Genomic DNA, 20,007 nt, shown 5'->3' on the forward strand with positions numbered 1-20,007 from the left:
AACAAAAGTCAGGACTGTTGCTGGAGGAACAGAAGTGGATGTTGTTTAAAGTAACAACAAATATCCAGCACAGACAGGAAAGGTGGAGGCAGAAGAAACCACACTTTCTGGAGTCCCAGTAGAATTCTCCTCAGAGAATTTTTAGGTTTTTCAGAAACCAAAAGATTCTGGCTTATACTGTGCCAAAGAATTCTTTTGTTCCAAGGTGGATAGAAATACTGGTCTATAGGCAGGGTCTATTTCCTTCCTAAAAGACAAAGTATTTCATCTTCAGAATACCAAACAATTGAAGAACACTCCATCAAGTGATAAAAGCAATTGCACACACACTGACAGGGCAATTCCTGTGTGCAAAGCATTATACTAGGCTCTGGGGTTCAGCGCTAAATAAGATAGGTTCCAGACAGAATTCCAATAATGTCATTTTCCAACTGAAAAAGCACTCAATATCTTCCCATCCATTAAAGGCAAAATCTCAATTTCCTAACCCAAGGCCCTTGGTAATCTGTCTTCTGCCTACCCAGCCTCCTCTCTAGAATCTCACCTTCTGAACCTAAACACTAGCCACTCTAATCCACTTACCCTTTCTCAAATATTCTGTGTTCTTTCTTTGGATTAGGCAACTGCAGAGCAAAGCCATCAATCAGTCTATGTTGATTGACTATAAGGCACTATAGAGCTCATGTGCAAAGGTACAAAAAAGTGTAAGGCATGGTACCTGCCCTAAAAAAGCTTGAAAGCAATCCAACATAGGAGATAGGACAAAAACCATGGGAAGTTAGATAACCTAAGAATTAAATAACACCAAGGCACGAGATTCTGAGAGACATTTTGAAGGAGGGAATGACAAGTTGAGGAGACTCTATCTGAGAGAAGAGTGTGTTAATAATATTTGTTTATAGTTTACTCAGCCATAAAAAGAAACAAAATTGAGTTATTTGTAGTGAGGTGGATGGACCTAGAGTCTGTCATACAGAGTGAAGTAAGTCAGAAAGAGAAAAACAAATACTGTATGCTAACACATATATATAGAATCTAAAAAAATATTTAAATTTAAAAATGGTTTTGAAGAACCTAGGGGCAGGACAGGAATAAAGATGCAGACATAGAGAATAGACTTGAGGACACGGGGAGGGGGAAGGGTAAGCTGGGACGAAGTGAGAGACTGGCATGGACATATATACACTACCAAATGTCAAATAGATAGCTAGTGGAAAGCAGCCACATAGCACAGGGAGATCAGCTCGGTGCTTTGTGTCCACCTAGAGGGGTGGGATAGGGAGGGTGGGAGGGAGATGCAAGAGGGAAGAGATATGGGAACATATGTGTGTGTATAGCTGATTCACTTTGTTATAAAGCAGAAACTAACACACCATTGTAAAGCAATTATACTCCAATAAAGATGTTAAAGAAATAATAATAATAATATTTGTTTATAGTTTAAAAGTAATTTCACATATTTCTTACTTGAGCTGAATCAAATTTTCCTCAGCTATAAGAAGCAAAGGAAGAGGAGGAGGAGGGGAAGTGAGAGATCAGGAGAGGAAGGGAAAGGAGAGAGGAAGGGAGGAAGGAAGAAAGACAATGTGAACATCTATGTAGGGTTTTACCTTTCACAAAGAATTTTCACCACCATGATTAGGCATCATCTCATTTGATTCTCACACAGATCAGAGGGTAATTATTGCATCTATTTATTATATGAAGGCTAAGACCCAGCATAGCCATACTCAACTAATATTTGGCAGAGCAGGACTCAAATACAAATCCTCTGGTTTCAAGGTCCTAATTTTTCTACTACACTCAACTACAGCTGAGATAGGAAATGGGAGCCACGTTGAGTACATTCTATGTCAATGCAAGAAAGTGCGAAGTCAAAAGGGAATATTTCAACTAGTTACCAGTAAACAGCGTGAAAAGTGGCAAAAAGATCAAGGAGAAAGAGCACTGAGGAAAGATGATTAGAACTGTTTTGTTTTGCCTTTTTTTATAAAGCATTCATTGGTAAACTTTGAGTCGGACCAAATGTTAAAAAATGAAGCAATAGATTGGAAAGCAAGGTTGTAGGCATCAATATAAATCACAGGTTTAAAACATCTGGGCAAATTCTAGAGTGAAATTTAAGATCAGAGCCATGATCAGTGACGTATATGGCACACAATGTGCAGGATGCTCACACAACTTGAAGAGGAAAACACAAAGACCTCTAATGGAAACACAGAGAAAAGGTGTGGATAGAAAATTCATTGAAAGAGTAATACAGGTGCTGATAAACATGTGAAAATATGTTCATCCTACATCTATTCAAAGAAATCCAAATTAAAACAACAAAGAGATGCCATTTTACTTATCAAATTATCCAAGAATAGAAAACTGTAGTGAAACAGACATGATTATACACTGGGAGTATTAAGTAATAACAATCTTTCAGGAAAGTGGAGCATTATGTATTAGGAGCCTTAAAAAAATTATCTCTTCTCTCTGACCCAGTAAATTCACATGTAGAACTATCCCAAGGAAATAATCAAGGATGTAGTTAAAGACATATATTAAAATGTTTGATTAAGTATTTTTGTTTGTTTGTTTGTTTGTTTTTTTGCGGTACGCGGGCCTCTCACTGCTGTGGCCTCTCCCGTTGCAGAGCACAGGCTCCGGACGCGCAGGCTCAGCGGCCATGGCTCACGGGCCCAGCCGCTCCACGGCATGTGGGATCTTCCCGGACCGGGGCACGAACCCCTGTCCCCTGCATCGGCAGGCGGACTCTCAACCACTGCGACACCAGGGAAGCCATAAATATGATTGTTTTTAATACAGAAAAATTCTCAACAACCTACATGCTGATCAATGATTAAATAAATTATTCTAAATCATAGAATGTAGTCATTAACAATGATGATTATGACAATACTTAGAGTAAGGGAAAATAGAAACAATGTAATGCTAAATGAACTGCAGATACAAAACTATATGCAGTAGAAACTCATTCAGAAAGAAATGGAGCAGAATACTTACAATGGTTATCACCGTTTGGTGAGATTAAAGATGGTTACTATTTTCTTCTTTATTTCTATTTTCCAAATTTTCTACAATGAGCATATCCAGGTTTTATAATGAGAGAGAAGCCCTGATATTTTAGACTCGAAAACATTTGTTTTTTAAGAATCAAGTTCAGGTTTCCTTAAAAGATGTTAAACTGGTATTTTTGTTGAGAATATGCTCAGCTGTAAGTTGTGAATCATTTAACGTGGATTAAAAAGTAGACCTGGGCTTCCCTGGTGGCGCAGTGGTTGAGAGTCCGCCTGCCAATGCAGGGGACACGGGTTCGTGCCCCGGTCTGGGAGGATCCCACATGCCGCGGAGCGGCTGGGCCCGTGAGCCATGGCCGCTGAGCCTGCGCGTCCGGAGCCTGTGCTCCGCAATGGGAGAGGCCACAACAGTGAGAGGCCCGCGTACCGCAAAAAAAAAAAAAAAAAAAAAAAAAAAAAAAAAAAAGTAGACCTAACCCAGGCAGTTACTAGGTTTGGTCAGAGCCCTTATCTCTATGACTATCTTGCATTCTCTTCATGCTTATAAGAAAGCTGCTGCAACTCCTGCCATTAGACGCATGTTAAGGCAGGGAAAAGGTGAAAGTGTCCCAGTGATGATTTTAAAAAAGATCCCATATTATTTGACATTCCTCCCTTGAGAGGTAAGGATCTATGTGCTTTCTTCTTATGAGTACCTCATAAGAAGGCTTATGAGGCTTATGAGTACCTCAACCAATAGACTATAGCAATAGTGGTGCTTTATAACTTCTGAGGCTGGTTCATAAAAGGTCATGCAGCTTCCACGTGGCTCTCTTGGAATGTTCGCTCTCCAGAAACTCCCTCTTGGGATGCTTCCTCTCAGAACCAGCTGCCGGGCTATGAGAAGCCCAAGCCACAGAGAGAGTTCAGAGGCCATGTGTAGATGCTCCAATCAACAGTGCCAACTGAGCCTAGCCTTTGGGTCATCCCAGCCCAAATGCTACTCATGTAAGTAAAGAGGCCTCCAGGACTTCCTTGGTAGCGTGGTGGTTAAGAATCGCCTGCCAATGCAGGGCACACGGGTTCGAGCCCTATTCTGGGAAGATCCCACATGCCACGGAGCAACTAAGCCCATGCGTCACAACTACTGAGCTGGCGCTCTAGAGTCCGCTAGCCACAACTACTGAGCCCATGTGCCACAACTACTGAAGCCCATGTGCCACAACTACTGAAGCCCATGCACCTAGAGCCCATGCTCCACAACAAGAGAAGCCACCGCAGAGAGAAGCCCGTGCACCGCAACAAAGAGTAGCCCCCGCTCGCCGCAACTAGAGAAAGCTCATGCACAGCAACGAAGATCCAATGGAGCCAAAAATACATAAATAAATAAATAAATAAATAAAATTTTTAAAAGGCCTCCAGATCCCTGCTGTCCAATTTAGGAGCCACTGGCCACATGTGGTTATTTAAATTTACATTTAATTTAAACTAAATAAAATAAAAGCTTCAGTTCCTCAGTCACACTGGTCACTTTTCAAGTGCTCAGCAGCTACATGGGAATTGTAGCCACCATACTGCACAGCACAGATATAGCATCTTTCCACCACTGGAGAAATTTCTATTAGATGAATCTGCTCCCGGTGATTCCTGATTGTTTTCCCAGCTGATGCCTGTTTATATCTCATTGGCAGAACAGTGTCACGATGCCACCCCTACTGCAATGAAGGCTGGGAAGATATGTATTTAGCTCTTATAGCCTCTTTAGTCAGGCAGACAAGAGGAAGGGGAGAGGGCATGGGAAATGGGTGAGCTAGCAACAGTGTCTGCTACAGTTGTGTGTGTGTGTGTGTGTGTGTGTGTGTGTGTATTTCTCTCTCTCTCTCTCTCTCTCTATATATATATATATATATTTGTATACATATATATCTCCAGAATTGCAGGACCATAATATCTATTTTATAAAATAGCATTATGTATATATTTCCATTTTAAGCAGAGCTGCATAATAACAGATGCAATCCATGCTTTAAATTTATGTATCATTACGATAGAGCATTTTCAATTTTCCTTAACATAGTGTGCAATGGATGAAATCCAGAATTCATATATTTAAAGTGATAACATTGGCTCACAGAGACTTTAAATAAATGTTCTTTGTACTTAAAATGTTGTGAACACTGTATCACTCCTAGGATTTGCAACTATGATCTCTGGGTGAGATCAAACTCCTCATTCTTGGCTAATGGAAAGAAATTTCAAAATTTTGTTTGCATTTTTGTTCATCAAGATAATAGGGAGAGAGCAAGTTATAAGAAGACATTCCCCTATCAGATCAAGTTGCTTCAGTGAAATTGCCTGTTCCAGAGATAAATGGGTTTGTTCAATGTTATCTAGTTATCTTGTAATTACAAATGTGTGTGTTCCCATCTCTCAGAGGATGTATGGCCTTCCTCTACTAATCCATATGAGAAACCACAGGAAAACACACTGAGGTTCCCTAAGTCATAAGTGCGTGCCTTCCTTTGAGAAATGTTTCATAAAGAATTGGTATACTTGGCTTTTAATAACTAATGATTAGTTTTTAATTGTTCCTTATTCATAATTTTTTAAAGGTGCATGCTATGGTTTTTTGTTTGTTTGTTTTAATAAATTTATTTATTAATTTAATTTAATTTTTGGGGGGGGGGCTTCATTGTGTCTTTGCTTGCACCCAGGTTTTCTCTAGATGGTGAGAGTGAGGGCTACTCTTTGTTGCAGTGCGCAGGCTTCTCATTGCAGTGGCTTCCCTTGTTGCAGAGCACAGGCTCCAGGCGCGCGGGCTTCAATAGTTGTGGCACACAGGCTTCAGTAGTTGGGGCTTGCAGGGTCTAGAGCTCAGGCTCACTAGTTGTGGCGCACGGGCCCAGCCGCTCCGTGGCATGTGGGATCTTCCTGGACCGGGGCTTAAACCTGTGTCCCCTGCATTGGCAGGTGGACTCCCAACCACTGCGCCACCAGGGAAGCCCCATGCTATGGTTTATGTTGCATGACTATCTAAAAGAAATGAATAACCATAATGATAAGAACAACATTACATTTGTATGTTGCCTAATTTTCAGAAAAGGTAAAAGGTTGATTCCCTAGAAGTGAAATGAGCCTTAGTAAATACAGATCATGTGATGGTGATTCTTCCATAATCTTGTCTCAGTTTACAAGGAAACAGAATGAGAATTAGAAAGTTTAGGACATCTCTCTCAGAAATCAAGGTGAGCTGTGTGTGTGTTTATATGTGTGAATGAGGTAATAATTCAGGACACTTTCAAGAACTGTTGGAACTTATTCTCTCTCTCTCTCTCTCTCTCTCTCTTTTTCTTTTTCCTGCGCCACAGGCTGCGGGATCTTAGCTCCCCAACCAGGGACTGAACCTGGGCACCAGCAGAGAAAGCACTGAGTCCTAACCACTGGGCCACCAGGGAATCCCCTGGAATTTATTCATTTACCAAACAATCATTACCTTTATTGTAAAGTACCACTCCAGAAATTGTGTGGAATGCAGTGATGTGAAAGGGAAGGGCTGTGATTTTCAGTGACTATCACTTGGCCAGAGAGAGGAATATCTGTTGGTTGTGATAGCACCTGGAGCTTAATATCAAATTCTTTTCCTCCTCCATAAATTTAAATATCCATTTAGCAGTCTACTCCCCTGCACAATTCTAAAGTAAATGTTAAGTAGCAATAAGTCATATAAAGGGTCCTTTAAAGGGCAAAACTTGAATAAAGGGAATTTTATACCTTGTGACTAGCAAGGTTGGAAGGATATGAATCTGGTTTTCTTTCTATTTGCAATCTATATTTGAAAAAGAACTACACTGTTTACTTTAGGGGCATTGAGTTTTAAATATGGAATTTTTTAATTGAAAGAGTTAAGAGATTAATCCAATAAATATTTATAGATGAGAGAACTAAAAGTTGAGAAATGGGTGAAATTCAGATTTCCCAATATATGCTCTTCAGTACTTTTTCCTATGTGCCACGGGGCTTCACTGTGTGTGTGTTTGTATTTATCTTTGGTTTGAAACCCTCTCATACCCTTGAGCTGAGCAGCAATAACTCATAAATGTTTTATATCTAAATTTCTGATTTAAAAATTCTATTTACCACTACTCATATTTAATCTATACCTATTTAATCAATATTTGACTGCTCTCAAATTTTAAACCTGGGATTATAGATTCAGAAAAGAGAATCTCTGTCTTCCCTTTAGAGAATTCTTGAAAAGTATAGATAAACTTTACAAAATTACAATTCATCTATCTTTAGTTAGACACATTAATCTCAGACAAGCATATGCTCCTCTAATATGCTCCTCTAATTATAGTGATATATTTTCCAAATTACAAATCAAGACACATGGCCAATTCTTGGTCCTGCAATTCTGGATGTTTGGTACAGTAACATTACTTGCCTAATGGTAAGGGAAATTATGCTCTGGAGCACACGAAAAATTAAGTGTTCTTCTGGGTAAACCATTCCCAAAATATCCTATATTCTTGCAATTTCTGTGCTCAACTAAATATAAAAATTTAAAAATAACTCATTTATTAAAAACAAATGGAATTAATATTCATTATAGAAAACAAAAAAAATACAAATGAGCAAAAAGAAGACAATACTGAACGAATAATATAAATTTTTTTGATGCAGAGGAAGGCGAGTTTTAATTTAAAATGCTTCCGTACTTTCACAACCAAATCTCACTCTTCCTCGTTTACAGCTGAAAAACCCACACACTAGGAAAGCAGAACTTGAGTAAAACTTCTATGTTCTTTAAAAACCCTGCCTTCGTTTTAGGAATCTAAACTAGTACAATAAACAAGAAATCAGTCACCTGACCACTCCCACCCTCAGCCTGTTTCCCAAACCCATCTTCCCTCCTCCTCTCACACACTTTGGGACTTTAGAAATAAATATCCTTTTTTCAGTTCGGTTTCTTCTAAAAGGGGAGGAGAGGGGGACAAGAGAGTCAGTTTGGGGAAAAAAAGCTACGACGAGATTTCGCGTCCATAAAACGAGTTTATGCCCGAGGAGCACAACTGGTCTACACAGCTGGCTTCGCAAACACCCCACTCCTTGGTGAATTGCGGTTTAACTTCCTTATAGCAGGTTGAGAGTGCCGGCCCCTCCGTTCTGAGGGGAAGGCAGCGCCCCAACTGGTGTTTTTTCCAGGAAGCCCTCCTTGAGTGCAGAGGAAAGGGGAGAGGGGAAGGCCAGGCGACGGGCGTTTCATTCATTGCTCCTCTTTTTCCCCCTCCTACCCTTCCCTCCCCCTAGACTTTCTCTCCCTTTTCCCCGAGAGAGTTTGACGTCGGTCTCCTGGATACCAGACAGCCAATCGCCTGGTTGCTAAGGGAGAAGCGTGGCCAATCAGGCGTCGTTGCTACCTGTGAGTAATATTTTTAGCCGCGAGGGAAGCTTGGTTCCGCTCCCAGTGTAACTTCGTGTATTTCTCTGCTGCAGGTTGTGGAAAAGAGCGCTTGCCCGCCCCCTTTGAGTCCCTCTCTTTCCCCGCTCCCTATTTACTCGCCCATATTTCAACTGAAAATTATCTTAGATGTACAATACAGGAAGGCACCGTGTTTATTATGTGTATTTATGTTAAAGTAGGCTCTTGAAATACACGCATGCTTACATATATATACTTAGATACGTACGCAATTTGGCATGGAGGCCTGGATTGGGACATTCGGAATAAAATGTGATTCTTTTTAGTCTCAAGCCACCCCCACGTCCGAGTTGCTGCCGGGTCTCACGGGGAGGTCTGATGTGAGAAGCGGAGGCAGTTAAAACTCACCTGGGCGGGAGGTGTGGCCAGGTGGTCTCTTTCCCACCCCAAGCCTGGCACGGCAGCTCTGGGTTCTGAGGTTGTCCCCCCCCCGGATGGCAGTTGACCTAGGCCCTTGAGGTGATTAATATTCAATTAATCGGGTACACGAGTCCCCGTCACAGTTCGTCCTTTTTCTAGGCTCTCCTGGGTGCACTGGAGGCCGATTTGGTAACTCGTCCACGAGTGGGATTTTCCTCAGCCACAGTCCCACTCGGGTGGGACATTCTTTGTAAATTCTCCCCTCCCTCTCGGGGTCTTGGGCTCTCCTCCCCGTTTTCCCCAGCCGCTTCGCCCCCAGCTTCACTCCCCTCCCCCCTTCTCCCCGGCGCTCTCTGCCTAGACTGAGTCAGCCGTCCCAACCCACTTCTGTCGCCCTCACTGGCACGTCTCTCCCCCAATCCCTTTCCAAACCTTCTCTTAATCCCGCCCACAGTGACTCCAGGTCATCGGCTCATTGGCCACCCTGCAGCCCGAGAGGTGTGGCCTTGTCCACCCGGCCCTCCGCCGCCCGTCAGGACATGGGCCGGCGGGACCTGGCCAATGGAGTCCGGGGGCAGGGCAGGGGCGGAGCCAGTCGGCCAGGGTCTCCTTTGCAGGGTGGGAGGGCGGGGAATGGTGACACCGCCCGGAGCTGCGTGACGCGGGGCGGGCGCGCGCATCCCTACGGGAGGGGATGGGGGCGGGGAGGAGAATATAAAACGAGAGGCGGGGCGCGCACCGCGGCAGAAGGAGCGAAGCTCTGGCCCGGCGCTAAGTGGGCGTTCTACGGGGATGCTGGGCCGGGCACCGGGCTGTGTGGAGAAGTGAGCGCGCTCGCCTGACCCCGTCCTCGCCACTCCGAGCCAGAAGGGGCGAGCTCCTGAGGCCCTCGTCCTCCGCAACCTCCGCTCGGCGGCGTCGGCGTGCCCTCGGCCCGGCCAGCTCGCAGCCGCCTACCCTCCCGTGCCCCCGCCCTGCCGCCCCTTGTCCGCCCAGCGGTCGGGTCTGTGGTGTTAGCAGCCTGTAAGTATCGAGGGGCGGCGGGCGGGGTCAGGAGGAGGAGGGGCTGCAGCGGCGTAGAGCCCCGGGCCTTCGGGGCTCGGGACGGAGGCGTCAAGGCCCGGGCGCGGAGGGGAGCCGCTCCCGACACCCGGCCTGAGGCGGCTCCGAGGGGCCCCGGCGCGCCCGGGGGCCGGAGGTGGGGCCGGTCGGCGCGTCGGGCTCAGCTGGGCCGGCTGACCGGGGAAGGGCGGCCGGGGGCGAGCTGACGGGAATTGGGGATTGGGGCGCCCGGGAGCAGCGGCTAGCTCGAGGGGAACGCTGGGGTCCGCGGGGCCGGTGGCCGCCGGGCTCGAAAATGGTGCCGGGGATCCAGTGCTCCCCGGGCTCTGGCTGGGTCCCAGGAGCCTCGGGGCGCGGGGGGTGCAGGGAGAGGCAGGTCGGGTTACGGCGGGGGGAGGGGAGCGGCTGACCCGGTGCGGCCGGCGCCGCGACCCGCCCGGTGTCCGGCCCCCGGGCCCCGAGTGGTTGCTTTTCCATTTCTCGTGGCCTTCCTCCTCCTCCTCCTTGGGGGAGGAGACTTGCTTAGGCTCCGAGGGCTGTGAGCAGAAATCTAATGAGACCCAACTGGCTGTTTATGTAATTCTTCACGCTGCTGTCTTTAAGGCGTTGCTTTGAAACTACCTTCCGCCGAATCTGAATTTCGCTCGACTGCACCTTCAAGCATTTTGGCTTAATCAGCTGCCTTTGCTAGCACTCGGGCTTTCGGCTTGGAAAGTGTAGTTTGGGGGAAGCCGGGGATTCTTTTCCCTTTGTCACCAGGAATATGGAAAATGAGACAGATAGGTTAATACCAACTTGATTTTTTTAATGTCCTTTTAAATCAACCTCAGTGTACAAACAGATCTGCAAATATCTTGTTTGCCCTTGGTCTTTTCTTATCCCCACCCAGTGCTGATCCAGCAAACGTTTAAAGGTCGACCTTATCGTACATGCGTCTCCAGCTGTTCTCTTACCATGAGGGAGGGAGGTGGCTTTGAAAATCAGAATAAAACTCAGAAACCCTGCCCTTTAAACAGAATAATCAATAAAGTTTGAAATTAATTGTTTCTTTTGTTATACTTGATACCCAAGAGGTATTTTCAGATTTAGAAGAATACACATTAAAAAGAAAAGCATAGAGAAGCTCGAGTATTACATTATGTGCCCTTAGTATATTTAAAACAGCAACTGTGTAGGATAATTTGGTTCATAATTGTTGTTCACTAGGATGGCAATTCATTTTGTATTTAGTTCCTTTAACTTTACTATCATGTACTTTGGAAATTAAAATAATTTTCCTAACTTCTCAAATTTTGAAATGTTTAATGATGAAGCAGATTTAAGTAGTATATATCCAAAATGAACTGAAATACAGAATTCACTTCTAAGTTGATGAATAGGAGTATGACCAACTTCTAAAACAGCATATATATGTATATATTATATGTGTGTATGTATATAGATAGGTATGCCGAGTTTAGTTTCCAATAAATATTCTTTTGAGAACTGCAGGAAGAAAAAGAAGAAATATGCTGTATATTCTGGGAATATTTTTCCTCTTAGAACTCTATTCAGAAACAGAAAGTAAATAATAGGGGTTTTTTTTTATGTTGTTTTAACTGAAAAACCTGTTTTTCTTTGAGATTTGGATCTTCAGTAAATAATTTTCTATTGTAAGTTCCTATATTTTGTGCTGATTATATTTTTCAGACTTTCTAGCCTATTAGACTTTTTCAAAAGTGAAATTACTCTGGGGGTAAAAAAAGGTTGTGGGACTTAACATTTATCTTATGTGGACATGTCTCCTTTTGTTTTGTTTGTTTTAAGGAACAAGACCACTCAAGGTGAAGGATATCTACTAATACCAGCACTTTGAATGAAAATTTGTTTCTCTGCCACAAACTGAACACTTTTTTGTGTGTCTTGGGCGGGGGAGTTGAAATACAAACCTAATTTTGTGGCATAGCAGCTATGCAGCTTGAAATCCAAGTAGCACTAAATTTTATTATTTCATATCTGTACAATAAGCTTCCCAGGAGACGTGTCAACATTTTTGGTGAAGAGCTTGAAAGACTTCTTAAGAAGAAATATGAAGGGCACTGGTATCCTGAAAAGCCATACAAAGGATCAGGGTTTAGATGTATACACGTAGGGGAGAAAGTGGACCCAGTGATTGAACAAGCATCCAAAGAGAGTGGTTTGGACATTGATGATGTTCGTGGCAATCTGCCGCAGGATCTTAGTGTTTGGATCGACCCATTTGAGGTTTCCTACCAAATTGGTGAAAAGGGACCAGTGAAGGTGCTTTATGTGGATGATAATAATGAAAATGGATGTGAGTTGGATAAGGAGATCAAAAACAGCTTTAACCCAGAGGCCCAGGTTTTTATGCCCATAAGTGACCCAGCCTCATCAGTGTCCAGCTCTCCATCTCCTCCCTTTGGTCACTCTGCTGCTGTAAGCCCTACCTTCATGCCCCGGTCCACTCAGCCTTTAACCTTTACCACTGCCACTTTTGCTGCCACCAAGTTCGGCTCCACCAAAATGAAGAATAGTGGCCGAAGCAACAAGGTTGCACGTACTTCTCCTATCAACCTCGGCTTGAATGTGAATGACCTCTTGAAGCAGAAAGCCATCTCTTCCTCAGTGCACTCTCTGTATGGGCTTGGCCTGGGTAGCCAGCAGAAGCCACGGCAACAGCAACAGCCATCCCAGCCACCGCCGTCACCACCACCACAGCAGCAGCAACAGCAGAAAACCTCCGCTCTTTCTCCTAACGCCAAGGAATTTATTTTTCCTAATATGCAGGGTCAAGGTAGTAGTACCAATGGAATGTTCCCAGGTGACAGCCCCCTTAACCTCAGTCCTCTCCAGTACAGTAATGCCTTTGATGTGTTTGCGGCCTATGGAGGCCTCAACGAGAAGTCTTTTGTAGATGGCTTGAATTTTAGCTTGAATAACATGCAGTATTCTAACCAGCAATTCCAGCCTGTTATGGCTAACTAAAAAAAGAAAAGATGTATTGTACAAGTTAAAATGCTCGGACCCAAGGGGGATTTTTTTTTTATATATAAAACCTCCTTGAGATTTTTTTTTTTAAGCTTATAGTAAGGATACATTCAAGCTTGGTTACAAAAATAAAACATGCATCATTTTTCATTGCCAACCAAGCACAAAGTTATTTTATACTGACTGTATATTTTAAAGTATACTCTCAGATATGGCCTCTTACAGTATTTAAGATATAGCAAGGACATGGCTGATTTTTTTTTTTTTATAAAAAATTGGCACTAATAAGTGGGTTTATTGGTCTTTTCTAATTGTATAATTTAATTTAGTACAAAGTTTGTAAAATATCAGAGGATATATATATTGTTTCTACGACATGGTATTGCATTTATATCTTTTTACTACAGTGATCTGTGACAGCAGCAGCTTCATGTTGTATTTTTTTTACTGAAATTGTAAAATATCCATCTTAAAGACATCAACTATTCTAAATTGTGTACAGGATATTCCTTTAGTGGTGGAATTAAAATGTACGAATATTTGCTTTTTCAAAAAAATGTATTTTCTGTTAAAGGTTTAAAGATTTTTGCTATATATTATGGAAGAAAATGTAATCGTAAATATTAATTTTGTACCTATATTGTGCAATACTTGAAAAAAACGGTATAAAAGTATTTTGAGTCAGTGTCTTACATGTTAAGAGGGACTGAAATAGTTTATATTAAGTTTGTATTAAAATTCTTTAAAATTAAAAATGTTTATCGTGGTCTTTGTTTTTAAGCCTTTGCCAAAGATCTAATTCTGGAATTATGATGTTGTAAATGCTGATAAGGCAGAAAGATCTGACTCATTGAATCACAAAGGAATAATGGAAAGCTGTTGCTCCACTAGTGCACAGATAGTAGTTTGCCACGTAAAAAGTTGTCCTAAAGCCTGCTTGGGACAGCTTTATTGTGTTTAGCAACTAACTCTGTTCATCCACATCTTGTCTCCCCACTATAGGGGTGGTATGCTAAGGCAAGTTAACCCTATTAAAATGTGTCATGCTGACATCTAAGACAGAGTCAGGTGATAAAATGAAATTCACTCATGTAAACTGAGAGGATTTATTTGAAATGTATATGGAGAGAGAAACCATTGGATCAGTTTTCTATTTCTGCATGGGAGATGAATAGCTTAGAAAACTTGCTTGACGAAGCAGCTGACCTAACTATTTAAAAAGAAGATTTAGGTCTGTTTTTACTAATCCTTAACACTGAGTTTAGTCATTGTAGGTAGCTGGAGAATGATGATTAAAATCTATTCAAGATTGGACAGGTATTTATATTAGTATTTGTGTGCATTTTCCTAACAACAAAAAAGTTGACACACAGTTTTTGGGTTGGTTTTGTTTTTGCAAGCAGATAGCCAACCTGCTGGTTTGGGATGTCAAAGATTAGTCATAATCTGTCAAATTGTGGTGGCTCGTTAAGGATGGAGTTGGTTTTTTTTGTAAGTGATGAGTTGGAAGGGTGAGACTATCTTTAAACTAAAATAATGAGTCATTTCACTGTTTATATGTCCATTGATACAGTGTTGACATCGTATTGGGGAGAAAATTGTCTTGAATTGGAAAAATAACTTTCTCTGCTTTTTTAGTAAGAAACCAGCACTGTCTGGGTTACTTGTGAAATAAATTCGGTCTCAAATGAGTTTTTTGGACACCAGTCTACAAAAGCTTTTTGTCTGTTACCCTCTCGGTTTAGAGCAATAAAAAGTTTTAAGGAAACAAGCACTGGAAATAACAGAGCTAAGCTGTTCTGTCGGCTCCATGGTGAGGCCTTTGTCCTTTAGTGGACAGCATGAGGTTATGAGGAAGTACTGGGGTAGTGACTGGAACCGGCAGAGACTGGTTGGCCTATGCTATCAACTGTGTGCTTTTGTGATCACAAAGTTTGAATAGCTGTAAGAACAGAGTAATGGTTTTAAGCACTAGTTTCTGCTAGAAACTTTTGGGTGAGGTTATCATAGGCTTAACTGGAAGAAAACTGCCTCTTTATAAATGAAGAAAGACTCAAGTTAACTTTCTAAAAATCAAAAGGCAACTGGCCAATAGATACACAATAGAATTTGTAACAATCTGGAACACTAATACATATATTCAGATTTTAAATAATTGAGTTTAATGTAAGTATGAATATCAGATCTTGGGGATATGTGTACTGGCAAAAAAAATCTTAGGGAAATTAAATATTGGTACATATGTTGGTTTGGTGCTGAAAAAGTTAACTCAATTTTATCTTGATTGGTCTCCTAGCACCCCTTAGAAAACCTTAGAAAAGTTTACATCTTAGTCCCAAGTCTTTTTTCCACAACTGCCATCACACTTTTGACCCTCTGTGTGGAGACTTTTAGTTTACAATTTTGATGAGTTAGTTGTCTTAAAGGTGTTTTTCCATTTTTTTGTCTTCTATACCTATAGATACTGTGGCAGCCTCTGAATGGCCCTATCCTGGTGTCCCTTTGTTTCCCATCTTCTAAAATCAGGTGTATTGTTAAATCTCCTTTGAATAACTTTAACCTATATTAGATGGCAAATGCAGACCTTCAGTCAAAATGCCTCCTTAAAGAACACTGTTTACTGTGATAAACTTCTTAGTTTTTGAAGGTGAAACTAAAGTTGCCCTGAATTTAAAGTGTTTTTCTAATGTGTATTGGTGTTAATATCATTCTCGTATGTACCCACATTTTAACTGAGAGATTTAACCTAACGAATCTTCAGGACTTAAGTTATTTTAAAATAAGTCAGTGTAACACAGAGAAGATAAAGTACAGTTGAGCCTTGAACAGCACGGGGGTTAGGAGGGGCACCCACCCTCCACTCAGCCGGAAATCCATGTGTAACTTATAGTCAGCCCTCCATACCTGCGGTTCTGCCTTGAGGAGTCCACCAACCACAGATCGTGTAGTATTATAGTATTTGCTACTGAAAAAAATCCACATATAAGTGGACCCACACAGTTCAAGCCCATATTGTTCAAGGGTCAACTGTACCTCTTTTTGCACATAACTTAAACTAATGAAGTAAAATGCTGGTTGGAGACCTTCCTACACAAACAGAAAATAGCATAAGTATGGCACATCAAATATATTTCCTTGCTTGCCTAGAATACATGCATTTGTCAGAAGCAGGATAACAGTCTAGTACAAGATCAGGTAAGAGGGGAAAAACCTTATCAGAAGACAAGGATGTAAACTTGCCATTGCTTAATAACACCCATCATAGTGCGTCAGTCAGCGGATGCTTAATCCATTGGCCTAGGAGGTCACTCTAGATCAGAGTTTTTCAGTTTTTTTGTTATATTAGGAAGATATTGTTGGGTTTTTTTCTTAATTATGTTCTATTGTTTTATTTTTTTATTATCTATTTTTTTACTGTGCCACACGGCTTGTGGGATCTCAGTTCCCCGACCAGGGACTGAACCTGGGCCACAGCTTCCAAATCCTAACCACTAGACCACCAGGGAGCTCCCACAGGAATATATCTTCATGTTTAAAGGACCTAGGACCGGGAATTCCCTGGCAGACCGAGGGAATAAAGGACCTAGGACCAATACCTGTGTGCATGCAGTTGGAAAATTAGTACAACACTTGTACTTTTTTAATGTTTTAAATCATTCAGTTAAATACTTATATATATATCATTTACTATCTGCCATGCACAGTTCTAACCCAGTTTACAGAAGGAGAGCTGAGACACGGCTTAATATTTCATGGCCAGTAAGTGGTAGAGTTGGGATTCAAACTCAGAGAGTCTGGTTCCAGAGTTCTTGGTCTTAAGCTCTATGCTTTGTTCCCTCCAACTGGTTGCTCCTCTAATTTGAAGTCAGGGGAATAAGACCATTTTTGATGTATTAGCCACATGACTTGTAGAATCTCTCTACAAGAGTGTTAATGAGAAGGGTCTAGTGGGAGGCTCTTAGCCATTCTCCAGTCATGATGTTTTGAGAGAGATGCTTTGTATTTCCAGTGGCCATAAACTATAATCACAGGCTATCTGGAAATGTTTTTAGAAATCATTAAGTTATATCAATGCTCTAATTTTGTTGATTTTCTTAATTCAGTTGTGTTGATTACTTCTTTTATTTTGGAACCGCTGGATGATTCCTTCAGATTGAGTAAGAGCTGTAGATTCAGTGGCCCTATTACTTCTAAGTAAAATTGTAAACATTGACCTCCTGGAGCTATTTTCACACACATTCCTTACCTGTGCTGTTGATAAAAGATATAAGGAAAGGCCAAGTAAACTATCAAAACAGTCTTCAAGGGGCTTCCCTGGTGGCGCGACGGTTGAGAATCTGCCTGCCAATGCAGGGGACACGGGTTCGAGCCCTGGTCTGGGAGGATCCCGAGCCCTGGTCTGGGAGGATCCCACATGCCGCGGAGCCACTGGGCCCGTGAGCCATGGCCGCTGAGCCTGCGCGTCTGGAGCCTGTGCTCCGCAACAAGAGAGGCCGCGATAGTGAGAGGCCCGCGCACCGCGATGAAGAGTGGCCCCCACTTGCCGCAACTAGAGAAAGCCCTCGCACAGAAACGAAGACCCAACACAGCAAAAATAAATATAAAAATAAATAAATTAAAAAAAAAAAAAAAAAAAAACAGTCTTCAACAATGTGTTTCCAGTACCTATGATTTAAGTTACTGTGAAAAACTATCTTAAGGCACACCTTTGTAATTCATGATTTCTATATGTATAGATGTTGTGATAACTGGTCTTTTTGCTTTTATTTTTAAACCTTAAGGAAACCAAATGACCTCTTATTTCAAACTGATTCTGAAAGACTTTCTTAAAAAAGATCAATATATTTTGGTTTAAAATAAGAAGTGGTCACATTTTAGAAGCATATGCTATTATGAATGAACTTATATTCCCTTTATTGTTGCTATTAGTTTTGAACATGTTTAAACTGCACAATAAACAAAAATCAGTTTAAAAATAGCTCAGAAGGGACTTCCCTGGTGGCGCAGTGGTTAAGGATCCGCCTGCCAGTGCCGGGGGAAACGGGTTCGATCCCTGGTCCAGAAAGATCCCACATGCCGCGGAGCAACTAAGCCCGTGCGCCACAACTACTGAGCCTGCGCTCTAGAGCCCACAAGCCACAGCTACTGAAGCCTGCGCGCCTAGAGCCCGTGCTCTGCAACAAGAGAAGCCACCGCAATGAGAAGCCCGTGCACCTCACCGAAGAGTAGCCCCCGCTCACCGCAACTAGAGAAAGCCCGCACAGCAACGAAGACCCAACACAGCCAAAAATAAAATAAATAAAAAATTAATCAATTAATATTTTTAAAAAACTCAGAAGAATTTCTGTAGTTTTTATATGGATTAAATCTTGTAATACTAAGTGCCTACTATTTTGATTTTGGGTTAGCTAGAATTTGATTGGACCAAATATTGCTGAACCACTAGATGGGCTTTTGGAGGTTTAGATTAGGCTAAAAGTCTTGTCAGTAATGGTATTTGACTTGTGAATAGTAAACCTCTACTAACCATTTCTCAATATTTGAGTTTTAAGATTTCTATTTTCGAAGACGTGCTTCATACATGTAGTCTGTAAGTGGAGTTTTGAGATCATCTTACAATTAAGCAAACCTTAGAAAAAACATTGGGAAGCAGCTGGTGTCTGGAGGCTATTGGAAATTATGGGTCTAATTCCTTCCTTAAGCGTATTAAGTAATTTGACTCAGATGGCTCAGTTTCTTCATCTGCAAAGTAAGTACAGTGATATCAGTACACTTCCTCACAGAGTTTTGAGGAAGCAGTCACCTTGCTATGAAGAACTGTAATGTGTTCTTAGGGGCTTACAGTATCTAGAAGCCACGAGGTCCATATCTGTTGTGTTGCCCTTTGAAATCAAAAAAGTAAATGAAGACCATACCTGTCTTTATTATAGTCAACATTTTGTTGTCCAGTCTATTATTTGCATCACCAGAGAATTAAATAAAAATTTTACAGTAATATCCTAAAAGCTATTCTATTCATGTTTCAGTAATAAATACCACTGAGTTTGTTTTCTAGTTTTGAGTCGCTGATAGGGAAACCAGTGTTTCAGCATTCTTTTTTATACAATCAGCAAGTTGATTTAAACCCAGTATACAAGTTGGGGTTCCTTTTGGGAGCAGCCAAAAATGTTTGCTAAAGTGTCCACACTGCTGTGAAAAGTATTGAAATGATTGTTCCTAAACAGTACTGCTCAGGAATAGGAGTTGAAATGTAGCTCTGGTGGTAGATGTGTCATGTGGATAATGGTGCTAGCTTTATTTTAGTGCAGGTAGAAAAGGAGGTTTGCTTTACAGGAGGGAAAAACATTGAGGACTTGGAAGGAAAAACACATTCCTCCTCTGGCATTCTGAGCACTTTACTTCACTGATAAAATATGACCAGCGTGCAGAGCAGAGAACAGGTGTAAAATATTTTTAGACAAACCTTGGCGTATACTGTGGGTCGCATCCCTTCTGTCTATACACTCAAGTCTTTCAAAAATAATTATGGAAAAACCACATTTACAAAATAAGCTAGACATTGCTTTTATGTTTTTTTTGTACTAAATGTGAAAGTCAAACATAAATTTCTTTCCCAACCATCAGGTTGCGGCTATTTTTAAAAACTGGTTCTCCACACGCCCTTTGACAGCTCTTGAGTCTCCTTTTCTCTTCCTTCCTTAGTGCTGTTGAGAGAGCTGGGAGAATATGGCACCATAGCCTCTTTTGGAGCGTGAAAGCTAGGTTGTGATATTTCCCCAAACTACATTCTAATTCAAAACAATTTTGTACTTCCTTTAGGCTAGAAAGAAATAGGACAAGCATGGACATGGTATCCACCTAGCTCGGTTTCAAGCAGATGGGTATAAACTGATGACTTCTGGATGCTGATAGACGTGAACACTGGATACTCCTTCTATGAGTGTGGTTTAAGAAGTGGAATCATAGGACCCTACAACTGTCTCTTTTCATTCAGAGTCCAGATGCCCTGTGACATGGGTTCGGTAGTTCTAGGCACAGTTCCTTTTTCTGTTTTGAACTAAATGCAGGTACTCCTTTCAGATGGCTTTTCCTGGCCACACTTCCACCATC

At 41.8% G+C, this 20,007-nt stretch overlaps 1 protein-coding gene across 1 annotated transcript; it reads left to right on the forward strand.

Moving 5' to 3' along the window:
- Positions 1 to 11,859: 11,859 nt before the first annotated feature.
- Positions 11,860 to 13,652, forward strand: TOB1 (transducer of ERBB2, 1; the record flags this gene model as incomplete). The annotated part of the gene is made up of 1 exon (XM_079724617.1): positions 11,860 to 13,652. The coding sequence occupies one exon, from the start codon at positions 11,860 to 11,862 to the stop codon at positions 12,892 to 12,894; it is 1,035 nt and encodes a 344-aa protein (XP_079580743.1). The 3' UTR covers positions 12,895 to 13,652.
- Positions 13,653 to 20,007: the final 6,355 nt, after the last annotated feature.

Source organism: Hyperoodon ampullatus, assembly GCF_949752795.1.
Source record: "Hyperoodon ampullatus genome assembly, chromosome: 19".
NCBI classification, from domain to species: domain Eukaryota; kingdom Metazoa; phylum Chordata; class Mammalia; order Artiodactyla; family Ziphiidae; genus Hyperoodon; species Hyperoodon ampullatus.